General features: G+C 59.7%; 1 protein-coding gene across 2 annotated transcripts; it reads left to right on the top strand.

The window, feature by feature from the left end:
* The first annotated feature begins 20 nt into the window (after nt 1-20).
* ZNF511 (zinc finger protein 511) lies at nt 21-4,752 on the top strand. Of its 2 annotated transcripts, none has more exons than XM_039835954.1 (6): nt 21-272; nt 424-497; nt 774-975; nt 1,156-1,280; nt 2,460-2,624; nt 3,376-4,745. In XM_039835954.1, exons 1-6 carry the CDS (start codon nt 120-122, stop codon nt 3,392-3,394), a joined length of 738 nt encoding a protein of 245 aa, XP_039691888.1. In that variant the 5' UTR covers nt 21-119; the 3' UTR covers nt 3,395-4,745. The 2 variants fall into 2 exon arrangements, with proteins under 2 accessions (XP_039691888.1, XP_039691887.1); XM_039835953.1 differs by having other exon boundaries at nt 37-272; nt 3,347-4,752.
* Nucleotides 4,753-14,920: the final 10,168 nt, after the last annotated feature.

Genomic DNA, 14,920 nt, shown 5'->3' with positions numbered 1-14,920 from the left:
GAAACCCGCGGCGCAGCCGTGACGTAGGCGGAAGTGGCGCGCGACGTCACGTCCGGCCCCGCCCCCACGGGCTCGCGGACGGTGGCCGGCGGGCTGCGACTTTGCCGGCGCGGAAGGCGATGCAGCTGCCGCCCGCGCTGCACGCCCGCCTGGTGGCGGGACCTGGGGCCCCTGATCCGCTTCCCGTGGAGCGGGACCCCGCGGCCGGGACCGCACCCTTCCGCTTTGCGGCGCGTCGGGTGCGCTTCCCGCGGGAACACGAGTTCTTCGAGGTGCGCGGGCCGAGGAGGGAGAGGGCGGTCGCCGAGGGGCGGGGCCGAGGCGGGCGGGACTTACCGTTGTGGGGCGGGGCTGAGGCTGGGTAGACCGGAGTCGGGGCAGACCAGGTCTGTGCTGTGGGCCCAAGGCGTGCGTATCCTGCAGGACGGGGACGTGCAGCGGCACCTCTACCTCCAGGACGTGTTCACGCAGGTGGCCGAGGCTCCCGAGCGGCCCAGGTGAGCGGCTCTAGGTCCAGCGCCGCCCCTCTTCGGCCCCCACTTCTCCCCTTTCCTGGCCCTGGCCACCCTTCCCCGAGCTGCGCCTCCCTGGTGACCTGTCGCACTGCCGTCTGCCGGGACCACTGTCCAAGCCCCACTTGGTTGGCCTGCCCACTGCCTAATATTCTTAAAATAAGATTCGGGGTCGCAACGTCCAAAGTCCCATCCAGCCACTTGAAGGGGAGTTGTCCGGGAAGCCAGATGTTCTTTGTCAGCAGCAGTTTCCTTTGCCAGGGTGCCGGAGTTCACCTGTCAGGTGGCGGGCTGCTGCCAGGTGTTTGAAGTCCTGGAGGATTATGAGCATCATTACCACACTCTGCACAGAAACGTGTGCTCCTTTTGCAAGCGGGCCTTCCCTTCAGGACACCTGCTGGACATCCACATCCTGGAGTGGCATGACTCCTTGTTCCAGATCCTGTCGGAGAGGCAGGACATGGTGGGCGGAGCCATCAGCCCGGCGGGATCACACCAGAGCTGTCTGCCTAGTTGTCAGAGCTCCCAGCTCTCGGGGCTGTGGGCAAGGCCAGGGGACTCCTTCCGGCCCCCAGCCCCATGCTTATCCAGGTGGGGAGGAGGACTCAGAGTCGGGATGGAGGTGACACCATTTCTCTTTCAGTATCAGTGCTTGGTAGAAGGCTGCGCAGAGAAGTTCAAGACCAGCAAAGACAGGAAGGATCACCTGGTGAGACGTCACCTCTACCCTGCGGACTTCCGGTTTGATAAGCCGAAGAAAAGCAGAGGGTACGTGAGGCGGTGTGATGCCCACACTGCGGAATGCGGCTACCCCTAGAACTTAGAACAACTGTTTTGAGTATATAGATCTTAGGGGTGCAGGCATCGAAGTTCAGCATCCGTGTCACAATGTTGTACTTGGCTGCAGGCAACGGGAACCTTGACAAGTCAGGTGGGTTAAACAGAGGTGAGTTCTGCATGTGCCTCCCGCATCCCCCCACCAGAGAGGGGAAAGGCGGGGACCTGACCTCCAGACTCTGGGCTGGGAGCAACTGTGGTGCCATCGCAGCATCGTCCCTCGAGCACTTAGGGACATCACTGTTTTGGCACTCAGAGGTCAAGAGGTCATGAGGTTGTACCTCACCTGTGCCCGGCACATCAGCTCCACTCCCACGTCACCTTCTAATAGGGGCCTTTGGGAACTTGGGTCAGGCCATGAGCCCCATCCTGTGGGGCCCTCTGGTTTTTCATCCGTCCTGTTGTCATATTTATGAACTTGTTAACAAAACTGTTTGTTACCCGTTACTGTTCAGCGTGCACTGTGGAGAAACGCTTCTGAGAATGATTCTTCAATTTGTGTTATATTTATTTCCTTTTTTTTTCTAATTGTTGCAATGAACTTTCATAACCATTTAAAATTTGCCTTAATTGAAGTTTTCTCAGATTAGCTTGTTTTCTTCAAACAGGACTTTGCAGTTTAAAGTAAAATAATTGCGAGAACTCTCTGCAGCATGGGAGGTCTTTATAAATCTCTGAGCATGAGCGAACTCCTTCCTTTCTGAGTGCTCGTTTTAAGGAAAAAGACTACGATGCTGGGTCGAGATGTTGATGTTATGTGGGAGTCTCTCAGTTATTGTGCAGTTAACTGTAGCAGATTTCTCGCTGATCGTCAGGAAAAGACACGTAGTAATCTTAGTTGGCATTTACCACGTGACACTATTTTCAAAAGACAAAGTGTAGTTGTTACACATAATTTATGAAATGTGGCCTTTACCACGTACACATACACTTAAGACTTCATTGTAATCCTTCTCGTCCCGATGCCTGAAAATCGCACTGTGCCAAGATAGTTATAAAATTTCTTTGCAAGTAAAAATTGTCTTTTCCTGAAGAGTTCATTTCTGGTGGTGGACGGGCTGTAGCGGCCGCCACTACACAGAGCCGCCCCCCACACCTTGCCTTCTGCAGCCCAGCCACGCCCACAGCCGCCCTGCAGCTGTCCAGCCTGCCAGTGTCAGCAGAAGCCCTGGGGGCGCATGGGGAGCAGTTGGAAGGGGACCCCATGGAAGTCTGCTCTGAACACGCAGCGCCCCCTGCAGAGCTCACAGGCGAGAGGCGGACCTACAGTCACAGGTCAGCAGCCGGCACCTCTGACGCAAGGTCTGACTGCGTGCTTCACGGGGGGCTCTGGGTCTGGCGGCCGGCATGCCCCTGGGAGAGGCCGGTGCTGCGGAGTCTGCTCTGGGCGGGAGCTGGAGGCTGGCTGCTCCCGGTTCCCTCGGGTGACGTGGTTCCTGCTGCAGACTCCACTTTTGGGAGCCCGCAGCACAGTGTGCAAAGCACAGCCCCCTTTGCACCTGAACTGGGCTAGAAAGGACCTTGGTCATAGCTGCTTGAGTTACAATGTGTGAGTCTCTCTGTCGAGTATTAACTGTTCTTATTGGGGGAAAATTGACCCAGATCTAATTTGGGGGAAAATATTGCAAAATGAGAAAAATTGCCAAGTCCAAACCAATAGGAAGAAGGACTCCTGCCTTTGCTCAGCCACCTGGGTTCGGTGGGCAGTTAGGTTTTCATCGCATGGAGGGCGACGGGAGGTCAACCCTGGGGAGCTTGGCTGGAGCTGAGTTCTCGGAGCCTGCTGTCCGGGCCAGTCTCCCGCAGGGAGCAGGGCAGAGGCATCCCAGGACCCGGGGGCAGAGCCTGCATGAAGGGAGAGCTGCCATCTGGAATGTTCCACGGTGAGAGAGGCAGCATCTGGAACAGGGAGGAGACCTGCACCAGACCGCTGGTGTGAACTGGGCTGCTTGTTGGCAAAAGATACGACACTAGTCTGAAGATGTTTTCTGTTTCAGAATACCTCCTACCATCTGTTTTGGTCAAGGTGCGTCGCGCGGATTTAAAAGCACCAAGAAAAGAAATAAACACCAGTGACCGCTGCGACAGGCATGCGGGAGCCTCCAGGGCAGGACCAGGGGCCTTCTACGGACGTGTCATTGGCAAGCTGTGTTCTCACCTCCTGCTGTGGCCACCAGGACCAGGCCTCTGCCACCCTCACCTCTCTTTCCCTTGGGGAGTGGCCGGCCGTTGCCCCTGGGGTCTCAGCAGTGGGAGATGCCGGAACTCCAGAATGACCTGCCACGTGCTCCAGGCCTGAGACTCGGGAACCGGCCTTCCCCGGTGTGGCCATCTGCCAGCGTGCTCTGTGGACACCTGACACAGACGCAGTTTGTTGGCCTCTCTGGCCGCTGGTCCTGTGTTGAACTGGACGGGGGTCAAGTGGGGATGCCGCGGGAATGCTGTGTTTTCTGCGTTGTTTTCACAGAGGTTTGCGGAGTCTTGGTGCCTCCAGTGGGCAGCTGGCGGGATGCTATCATCGAGGGCTCAGGGCCTTTCAAGAGATGCTGGGTCACTCTCCCGCCCCCTGACTCTGAGCATACCCCTCGAGGCGGTGAGGCCAGAGAAGGCTGACTCACGGGCGCCTGGGCAGGGTGGTCAGTTCTGGAAAGGGATCTCCAGCCGGCGGCCTCCCCGAGGAAGGACCGCGGGGGTGGAGGGAAGGGGCCCACGCAGGGGCATGACCGCCCACTGGCATCTCCCCGCAGGGCCGGGAAGCCGGTCCTGCAGTCCCCCCGTCAAAATCACAGGTGGCCAAAGAGCAGGCACAGGTGCTCGTGGAAAAAAAAAAAACCCTGGCATACAGGTCCCGGCACATGGACGAGCAGACCTGACGAGCACTTCCCTGGGTCGGGCAGGTGCCAGCCTCAGCTGGGGTGTGGCCAGGCTGCCCCGGGTCCGTTGTCAGGGCTGCTTCTCAGGTGATGAACTCTTTATTAGCTGTTTCAAAGGTATTGTTAAATTTCAATTTTTAATTTCAGTAATTATGATCTTTAATTCTGTAAGTTCTATGTTTTTTCTAATTTGCTGGATCTTTGTAGCTTGCGTTCATCACGTTTGCAACCCATTTTATTTTTTAAGCATATTAACTTACATTCTCTAATTAATAATATCAATATCTGAAGACTCAGTAGGTCTGATTCTTCAGTCCGTTCTTTCTGCTGACTCATTCGTGATGGGTTGTTTCCTGGTGAATTTATGATTTTGGGGCTGTGAGTTTATATTTCTTGGAACTTTACCTCCAAATTTTCCTGGCAAGTCCAGATTCTTCCAGAAAATATTGGTATTTGCTTCTGCCCTGTGATTGGGGGTACTCCCAACCTAGGTTTAAAATAAACCATTAGGTGTGAATTTTCAGCCCCAATTCGTGTTTTCCATAAATGCCTTCCCTGCATCTCCTATGCACAGCCCTCTGCCAAAACAGAACTTCCAGGCGCTAGAAGCAGGCGCCCCATTTCACTCACAGCAGGAGGAACAGGAATAAAAACACACCCACAGGCCTTTCCCCACATGCCCTTGACAGAAATCCGGAGGCTTGGCGGCCGCCTGGAGTCTTGGCCGTGGGGGGGTGGCCAGGTGGCGATGGTCAGTGGGGACGCTGAGTGCTGCAGCCCCTCAGAAGGAGAATGTCACCACAGCTAACAATTGCTCCTGCAGTCACCCCGACACAGCAGTCGGATACGTCCTGATCACTCGTTGACAAAAATTCAAAAGACCTAAAGGGACAGTTTATTCAGTAAAAGCTTTAATAGCTAAAGGCCGAAACACCTCGGATATCCCAAGTCCTGGAGGACCCGAGCAGTGTTGATTCTTTGGCATGGGGGAGGGGGACACGGAGTCTGGATCTGTGCTGTTAATAAAAGCCCACAGTCCTAGGCCGAAACAGACTTGCTACACGTTTGTTAAATCGGTCACCCTACTGAGAATCCTGGGTTAGAAACCAAGGAAGTCCCTGAAGACCACGAAGCTGGACGCGGGAGCCACTGCGGTCACGTCCCACTGGCCGAGGGGGCATCGCCAGGCTCCTTAAGAGCAGTAATAACAACAACGGACGCAACCATCAAACATTTAAATTCATGAGCTAACGATCCCTTTAAAACTAAACCTCATTGACTTAGGAGGATATGGGGGGCAGACGTCACTTTGAAAACTAGAGCATCAAGGAAGATTTTCTCCTACCTCTCCTGCGAGAACGACACAGGGCAACAGTCGCTGGTGTCGGGGACGGCTCACACCACACAGCAGTGAGCCAGAGACTGGGTGTTCCTGGTGCCAGCAGCACCGGGCAGAGCCTGATTGTCGAGCCTGTCCCTCCCAAAGCAGAGGCTGAGGTGGGGGCATGTGCGAGGGTGTTTATTTTGTGAGACATCCTGAGTAGTAGGCGTGGGGGTGGGCAGAGGGAAAGCAGGAAGGAGGTGAAGCCCCCCCGGAGGCCGTTTGTTACTGGAGTGGGCCCCTCTGGGGGTTCTGTCCCACTGGAGACCAGGAGGAGCCTTGGAGGGCGTGTGCCTCATGTCCCCCCAGTCAGTATGGTCCACCCAGTGGTTGCCCCAGTGGGGTGAACTCGCCCCCGCTTCAGGTGTGTGGGGATCGAGGCAGGAACCAGGGAACAGAAACCCAAATAAGCCCAATGTGCTGAGAACGCATTTCTCTCGGGGAGGCCTCCCCAGGGCCCTGGCCCCCGAGTGTGATGATGGGGCTCACAGGGGCTGGGGTGAGCACATGCTTCTCCAGTCCACAGAACTTCAAAGTGTAGCCTGCCTCGAACGTTTAGGGATAATGTAGCTGTTTGGCTGGCTTTTCAAAACTCGCGCTTCAGAGACATCCCCCGCCACATTTTCGCCTCTGGCACCACTGGCCACATCAGCTTAGTCTGCCGCGTGGTTACTTTTCTCAATCGTCTAGGTCGTGGGAACACAGCATACAGGACAGTCTCAGAAACAGCGAAGGCTGTCCGTTTAGGTAAGTGGAGCAACACTTTGGAAGTTAAAATAAAAGCACTAGAGCTCGAGGCCATGTGAACAGCGTTACCTGCCGTCACGCCGGGGAAGCAGCGCGGCGCAGGTGTCCAGAACCACTTCCTGAGGGGCTCACAGGTTTGGGGCTGGGGGACCCCTGGGGCTGAAAAGCTGCCCCGCTGGGTGAATTCGGAAGCCCTGCTGCTCTTCACACGCCGTTGGGGGCAGCACTGCCTGGCGGTGTTTTCTTACACATACGAAAGCCTCTGCCAGGTCGCTCGCCCTGGCAGGGGCAGTAGGCACTGCCGCCCCCCGCCCAGCTTAGGGAGCCCCCAGGGTTGCGTTTCTAAAAGTCGCACAGTGAATCTTGACCCTCCAGACAATCATCCGAGTTCCACAGTCAAGTTCGGGGAGTCTAACCCTCCAGAAATACTGAAATGGGACTGACCGGCCCACCTCTGAGTGGTCCACAGGCATGGGACCTACCGCCTGGGGGGCGGGGGCAGCACCTGTAGACGGAGTAGGCCAGGGGGGCCCGGCAAGGCCTCTGGGAGCTGACCGTGTCATGAAGGGGCCCTGGGGCCTGTTCCGATCCTCACCAGGAACCAGAGTGAACAACATGACCAATCCTTGCTACTCTGCCAAAATGACACTGATGTCGGAGCCTCGGGGGGTCTCTTGGGGCTCTGGTCACCCACACCCACAGGGCTGATGTCATGTTACTCATTTAATGAGCCGACAAGACAGCCAGGCTTGGTAGGGGTGTCACTGACATCCCCCACGGTCCCCTGTCCCCACTTTGGTCCCACCAGGGGTCACCGCAGTGCCTACCATTGCACAACTCGACCTACTCCTTGTCCCCAGACCGGGTGGCCCCGCTGAGAGACATGGTCTGCCCTGAGCCGCTCTCCCGTCTTCCTTGTCCAGGCTGCTCCCGAGGGCAGGGCTGGTGTCTCCAGATCCTCCAGCAGCACATGAAAGGGCATGGGTGGAGCGTGTGTTCCCTGATGAGGGTTGTGTGGCTAAGTGACTCTGGTGGCTCCTGGGGCCTCGGGGCCTCGGAGATTTTTCACGTGGAGACACTGGTGGAGGAGGCGGCCGAAGGTCTGCACAGGGTGTTCGGGAACAGGTAGCACAGGTGGCAGGGAGGACAGCCCTCCCGACCAGCGAGAGAGGCAGGTGCTCGGGGCGGGGGCATCTCTCACCAACTGGGCCCCACAGCGCAGGTGGTCGACTGGCTTAGCGGGGGGACCTGGGCGGGGAGCCTCCCAGGTAGATGTCTTGGTCAGAGATGGTTATGGAGAGACACATTAGCAAACTAGAATGCGGCACGGTCCTCCGCCAGCCCCAGGCTGCCCTGCGCTCCAGGGCCGCAGGGCCAGGTGGCACTGCGTGGACACCTGTGCAAGGTGGCAGAGCTGTGTGCGCTGCCCCTGCTCCGTGGTGAGACCGCTGCAGAGACGGGGGCCAGGGGGACACCGTGCAGAGCAGCGGACGCGCCCTTTCCTCCTGTGCTGTTTGGTCGCCACCTTTGCCTGGGCTTGTGTCAGGCCACCAACAATCCCCAAACTGCTTGCAAAGTGAGCATCATGGTCCTGGCCTTGGAGCTCGGCCGTGACTTTCCTGGTGGGCACCCTTCAGGGACCTCAGGTGTGAGAGGGGGACCAAAGCACTGAGGGGCCCTAAAGGCAACGGCCGTCTCCGGGAGGCAAGTGCTGCTCGCCCATCGCGGGCCCTTGGGTCGTGGTCTCGCGCAGCCTCTCCCAGCACATCTCCAGGGAGGGCCTCTCCCACGAAGACGGTGACTGGGCTCTGAGTTTGACAGCACAGCTAAGGACACGCCGGCCTGCCTCCCTGCCCGGCCTCAGCAGCAGCCTCCATTTTCAGCCGCTGGCACCTCAAGAACTTGGTGAGTGTCCCTCTGAAATCTGTCGTGAGTGTTCACTTTTCCAGGAAGCACAGGGAACGCGGCTATAACAGGCAGGATGGTGCTATGTCATCGGCCCCTGAGGCTCCTCTGGGCTGTTTCCTGTGGGCAGCGCCCCCACCCTGCCCTGGGGTGGCCGGAACCAGCCCCACCCACGGGCTTGCCGCCACTGCAGGGACAGAAGAGCTGGAAGTCGCCTTCCTTGCTGCAGGCGGGCAGGTGCGGGCGGGAGGGCCGGCGCTGCCCACAGCCGTCGGTGGCGCCGAAGCCCTGTGTGCGTGTGCGAGGCTGGGAGAAGCGGCCGCAGCGCGGCTTCCGCCCCTCCCCCCACCAGGTACCTGGGCTGTCCCAGTCCCCGGTCCAAGGTCTGCGAGCGGCGGTGGAACCTCCGGAGTGGTCATCCGCTGGCCGTCCTGCTCACTCAGGGGCCAGGAGGACGAGTAGGGCCCTGGCAGGGCCCTGGCGATTCAGTGCAGAACCGTCCGGAACAACCCCGAGCGCTGGCGCCACAGGGCAGCCCCTACACGCCCCCAACCCCATCCGGGGCTGCGCCCCAGGCCGGCGCCCCGGGGGACACCCCTGCTCACACACTCACTTCCACACCCACACCCACTCACGCTCACTCTTACACACTCCCAAAGACAGCATTTCGCGTCAGCTGCCAAAGTCGTCTAGTGAAAAAACAATAAATACGGAAAAATTCCCAAAAATGAGCGCAGAAGTTCCCCTTCTGCCCAGACGTAACGCGCCGCTTTAACGGAAGGCACCGGCGCGGCGCGGCGGCGGTCCTGGCCGTTGTCCTCCGTCTTTGTCCCCAACAGTCCCGCGCTCTCTTCCAGCGCAGGTGGTTGCAGGAGGAGAGGGCGTCGGGCGACTCCGCACGGGAAACTCCAGTTCCTTGTCTGCCGCTCGAGACAAAATAGGATGCTCTACTTCGGGCCGTTTCCAGGTCACTGTCAGGAAAGTTTGTCTAGTACAAACATGATTTTACAAAAGTTTTTAAATATCTGTGAGATACGCGCAAATCGGATCGAGGCATCGGTTATAACGCTGTACCAACAACAACAAAGACAAAAACTGCAAAATAAAACTTAGGAACACAGCGAGAAGCCGGACTCGCCCTGCGCCAGGAGCGGCAGGGGCGCGTCTGAGATCCCCGCCCTGCGCGCGCGCGCCCCAGCGGACCCCAGGCCACCTAGGAGAGGTAATACAGGCCGTAGGCGGTGACAGGAGCGGCGAGGAGTCCCTGCACCTGTGGCAAGGTGCCCGCGGCGCCGCCAAAGGCGGCTGGGGAGCCGTGCAGGTGGGCGCCCAGGGGGAGGGGCAGGGCGAACGCGGGCAGCAGCGGCTTCGCGGTCAGCTTCAGCTTCTCCAGCTCGGCCTCCTGCAGCCGCTTGGCCTTGGCCCGGCGGTTCTGGAACCAGATCTTGACCTGCGTCTCGGTGAGGCTCAGGCTGCTAGAGAACTCGGCGCGCTCGGCGATGGACAGGTACTGCTTCTGGCGGAACTTGCGCTCCAGCGCCAGCAGCTGCGCCGTGGTGAAGGGCGTCCGCGGCTTGCGGTTGTTCTTGTGTTTTCGGAGGGTGCAGGGTGGAGGGCTGGGGGCGCCTGGGAGGAAAGAGAAGCACAAAGCGGGCGCTCAGACACGGGCAGTGCGCTCCCCTTTCTCACACTCCCGGCTCCACACTCCGGCTCCGCAATCGTGGTCCTCGGAGGAGACGATACTCTAAAAGCCACAGGGGTAAGAGAAACAAGGCACCGGGGTCTCGGGCTCCGATCCCCAAATCCGCGGCCTGCACCCCAGGAAGAAGGGGAACTCTGCTCGCTTGGAGGAGAGAGACGCCTGGGCTTGCTGGAGGCCGCCGCCAGAACTGAGCGGCGAGCGCCCAAGCGACGACTCCGAGAAGCGGAAGACGGACCGAGGGACGGGGCGCCAAGAAGGCGCGGGGCCGTGGGGTGCCGACTCCAGCCCAGGGTCAGGCGGAAGCTGGGCTGCGTGGGACACAGAAGCGGTTGCGGGAGTGCGCGCGCCCGAGGGCTCGGGTGGGCTCGGGTGCGCTGGCTTCTTTCTCCGCACTCGGGCCGGGAGGTTAGTGGCTACTTTCCGAAGTTACGAGCGACAGCGCGCCTCCCGCCCTGGTCCTCCGAATCTGGGCCAGACGGGCCCCGGACCGTGCGACAGGGCACTTACGTGGGGAGGAAGCGCGGACGGACGGCGGGAACCAGGCCCGGGGCTCCGCGGCGCGCCGCGGCCTCTCCTCCCGGGGCTCCGTGGGCTCCCGGCCCAGTCCGCGCTGCGCTTCCAGCAGCGATTCCACACTGAAGGGCAGCGGGCCGGGCTCCGCGCGGTCTCCGCCACACGTCCTCAGCCCAGAGGGGTTCATGACGAGCGGCGCAGGAGCCATGCGCGGGCCGGCGGGCGCGGAGCCCGGCGGCGCAACGTGGAGCAGCGCGCCTCGCGACTGCCGGGGGCTTGGCGACCCCGCCCTCGGTGTCCTATAAAAAGGCGTCGCCCCTTTCATGAGCCGCTGTCCAATCGCCGCAGCCGCTTCCGCGTGGACCTAGGCGTCCATTGGCTTTGCTGACGGGGGGCGGAACAGATAGGGAGGGGCCGGACCGCCTGCGCCTCCTGGCACCGTGCACCCCCAACCCTCGCCCTCCTGGCGCGCCCCTGTCCCGCTCCCAGCGCCCAGCGCCCTCTGCCCCAGCGCTGCGGGCCGGAATCGCGCTTCAGCTGTCCAGGAGGCTGCTGGGGCACCTGGGGAGCATGCGGAGCTGGCCCCAGCCCCCACGCCCCGAGGAGCCGACGGCGGGCACGGCCTGGCGGAGTCGCGGTCAGAGCACCCGACCCGGACCGCGCACGGGTCCTGCACGGCGGAGAGCTCGGCGACCTCAGCCGCGCGGCACCGGCGCCTCCCGCAGTGTCGTCCCTCAGCTGCTCTTCCCGCTGCTCCCCAACCCCGAGCCGGCGCGTGCCTGCTTTGGCCCAAGCTTTCTCTCCGTACCGTAGGGGCCGCGCGTCCAGACTGGTTACTGGGCTTCAACGCGTTGAAGTCTAGCCGCGGTGCCTGTGGCCTTGAGGGACTTTTCAGGCATGCGTGGCTGCCGAGCGTCCTCCAGGACAGGGGCCGCCCCTCGCGCCGCCGTGGCGTCCTACCGCCCAGCCCCAGGAGCAGCGTCGGGGGCGTGCAAGGTCAGGGGCCGGGGCCGGAGAAAGGGGCCAGACCTCCTACCCGCCTCCAACGCAGAGTCGGGGACACAGGCGGGGCACCGCTGGCGGAACCTGGCCAGGAGCGCGGAGTCTGTCGCTGGGTGGGGGTGGGGTTCGCCATCAGTCTCTCCGGCTCCAGTCGCTCTGCAGATCGTCGTGGGGCCCTGCCGGGCGGGGCCTCGAACGGCTGCTCCCGGAGGCGCCAGCGCGCACGGGCAGAGGCCGGGTTCCCGGCTCGCGCTCTGAGGAGGAGAAGGGGCTGAGGCGCGACACGGAGCTGCGATCCCTCGTATCCTTTCCCCAAAGCTGGTCCAGTCTTTAGTGTAAACTTTCTTGGGTGCTGCAGACAAGCAGCAGTCTCCCTAAGTTTAGGATAAGTCATGAGACTGTTTTGCGTGTAAGGACTGAATGTTTTATTAATATCCCAGAACACAGAAACAGCAACCTAAATCAATTTATATTTATTTTTGAAAACCAAAGTTGCTTTAATGAAATCCAGCCTTGGGGGACAGTTTAGCTGTCCAGCTCAGCCAGAGAAATTCAGTTAGAAAGTTTCTCTCCATGCAAATTTAGAAGCACTGCTGTAGGGGCCCTCAGACCTGCTCCAGGCCAGGCCTGGCGTCTGTGTCTGCAGTGGGATCAGCTCTTTCTGTATTCCAAGATGGATCGCCCCTTTCTAATGTAATAAAGATGTTCCGAGTTGATTGAAGATAATTGCATCATTAAAGCATTTTCTTTGAAGGCCTCTCTCCTGGTAGTTTATCTTCAGCAGGCCACTCACGGGAGTGTTTGAAGAAGAATTTTAATAAGGTTGACAGCCAGCTGCCCCAGCCTGCCCCACATCCGCTCAGGACGCTGGGAAGGTGCTGCGGGATGGATGCGTGGGGGCCTGAGCTGTGGCCTGGGGGGGAACGGGGTCGTGTGACCAGGCACGGGTGCTGAGCTTCAGGACAGTCTTGCCCTTCCCTGTGGGCATCTGAACTGGTGATGTCCCTTGAGGCCGAGAGAGGCTAGGCCAGTGCCCATCGGGCCCCTACCTGGCACCGGCGCCAGCAGCGGGCAGAGGAGGGAGGGAGGATCAGGGTGGCGGGAAGAGCCCCAAACCCCAATGGTCAGCACGGATGGTTGCCAGTGCAGCAGCGTCTCCGTCCCCCGCCGGGCCTGGCAGGGAGAGGCCCCAGGTTGGGAGGTTGGCCAGGGGTGGGAGAGGTGCGGAGGGACCCACTGCTGTGGGGCTTTGGGAACAGAAATCCATGTCCCAAGTGGAAAAGAAGCTTGGACACTGTCTCTGGCACCAGCAGGCACTTGGCCTCCCAGCAGCCCAGGTGCGCTGTGTGGACAGGAGGCTGGGCACAGCTGGGCCTTCCTGAGGCTGGTAGAAATGCTCAGGCCAGTGCTGCCCATCTCCATCCCACATGAGCCCCCGAAATGATGGCAGAACCCCAACTGACCCACGCACCCCACACGTTGGCGGATGCTGTCCCCGGTTTGGGTGGCTTTGTTCCCCCTAATGACCTGCTGGTTGCTCTGCATCTTGAAGGAACAGGAAGCTGAGCAAGGGCCGGGACGAGTCCCGGGTCGGTGCTCCTTGTCGGCGCTGCCCGGTGGGGATGCACATCCCGAGCAGGGCCCCTCTGTGGGCTTGGCGTTCGACGTGGTTCTTGAGAATGGATTTTGTTTTGTGGGATCCAGCCAGCCAGGTTTGGAACTGGTCGGGACTAAGACAGAAATACTCTCTCTCCTTCTCTGCTGGAGGGGAGTGTTTGATGCTGTGTTGGTGACATCCTGGACAGGCCATGCCAGACGGTGCCCTGGCACTGAAGAGGGGATTGTCCCTTTTGGGATGTCGATGATGTATGTCCAGTTCTCCATGGAGAAAAACTGAGCAGACCTTCCCCGCTGTCTAGTGGCCAGTGGTCATCGGCTGTTTGTGCGCTCGGGGACCATCGCCAGCCTGTCGTGTAGGCAGCTGCCCCTGGGGTCTTGCTCCAGGGCAGGCCCACCCGGTCCGGGCCTCTCCATTGGCTGTGCTTTCCAGGCTGTAATCCCGAGGAGAAGCATGCTGGAAGCCACCGACTTATGTCACCCTCTCATGTCATTGCTGTTGGCTGCAGCCCTACGCAGCTTCCCATTCATCCTGAAAGGCGGGGCTGCCCCTCCCCAAAGCTGCTTGTGTTACAGTCTTTGACTTTCTCCTTCTCGACTAGTTGGAAAATCGCTCCAAACACAAGCAGCACTTTCGCCATGACTCTGGCTGGAGACGGACCAGTCGACGTGAGCTCTAGCAGCTAGCAGGCGTGATAGCGGAGGTGCAGGTGGGACGTGAGGTCCTCCAGGTGGGACACGAGAGGCCAGGAAGGCGGGCTTCTCAGAGGGGCAGAGTGGGGCTCCCTCCCCGTTCAGCCAGCTCCAAACGCTGCCTCCGTGCACCTTCTCTCTGCCTGTCTGTCTGTCTCTGTCTTGCTGTTCCCGTCTCTCGTCACCCTGGTCTAGGATTGGCACTGGCTGAGCTGATGAACAGGTGTGACCTGACGCCCACACCTGACGTGTCCTGTACCGCCTCCTGCCCCCCATTTCTCTGGAGGCCTTGCTCCTGTCCCTCTCAGAACTCTGTGGTCCCGTCCCCTGGCCCGAGACTCCTTAGGACACTTCTCAGTCCTTCACGGATGGGAAATGCCACCACGAATTCTTAGCTGATGTCCCCCCTTGCCAGGGAATCGTCCCCTTCCGCACGGATCCTTGGGCCGCCACGCCTTGCTGCCAGACCTCTGCAAGGCCGAGGCCCTGGGCCAGCTCGCCACAGATGGTGGTCACTGTGGTCTGGCCAGAGAGAAGTGGGGAGCACGGCAGATGTGAGGGAGGGGCGCTTGTGGTCCCCGAGCACCCAGGGTTGTGGGACCCCTGCCGGATCTGCAAGAGGCCAGCCCTTGCCTCACTGCCCGTGCCCACAATGCCACTTGACACGCCATTTGCGGTCAGAGAACCCAGCGTCTCACACGAGTCCTTTTACATTTCTTGAGACTTGTGTTATGGCCCCAATTATGGTCTGTTGGTCAAAGTTCTGTTCTTAGAAAAAATGTAGATTCTTCTGTTGCTGGGTGGGGTGGTCAACTTGGGTCCAGTTGGTTGCCATGCACCCATCTACCATATCATTGCTGATTCTCTCCCACTTGGTCGATCGGTCACTGGGAGAGGGGGACCGAAGTCTGCAGTAGTAACTGCAAGTTCGTCTGTTGCTCTTGATGGTTCTGCCAGTCTTTACTTCATGTGTTTCAAACCTGTCTTACTAGGTTCACAAATGTTTAAGATTATTTCATCCTCGTGACACACTGACTCCTTTATCTGCATGAAATGACCTTCACTTCTGTAACTTCTCAGCTCTAAAGTCCACATTGTCTAATATTAGAGACCCCGGCTTTGTGTCGACCGCACCAGC

The sequence above is a fragment of the Pteropus medius genome, unplaced genomic scaffold, assembly GCF_902729225.1.
Source record: "Pteropus medius unplaced genomic scaffold, Ma_sr-lr_union100, whole genome shotgun sequence".
Classification (NCBI taxonomy): domain Eukaryota; kingdom Metazoa; phylum Chordata; class Mammalia; order Chiroptera; family Pteropodidae; genus Pteropus; species Pteropus medius.
The sequence above is the reverse complement of the archived record's forward strand: the minus strand, read 5'-3'. Positions and strand labels throughout refer to the sequence as shown.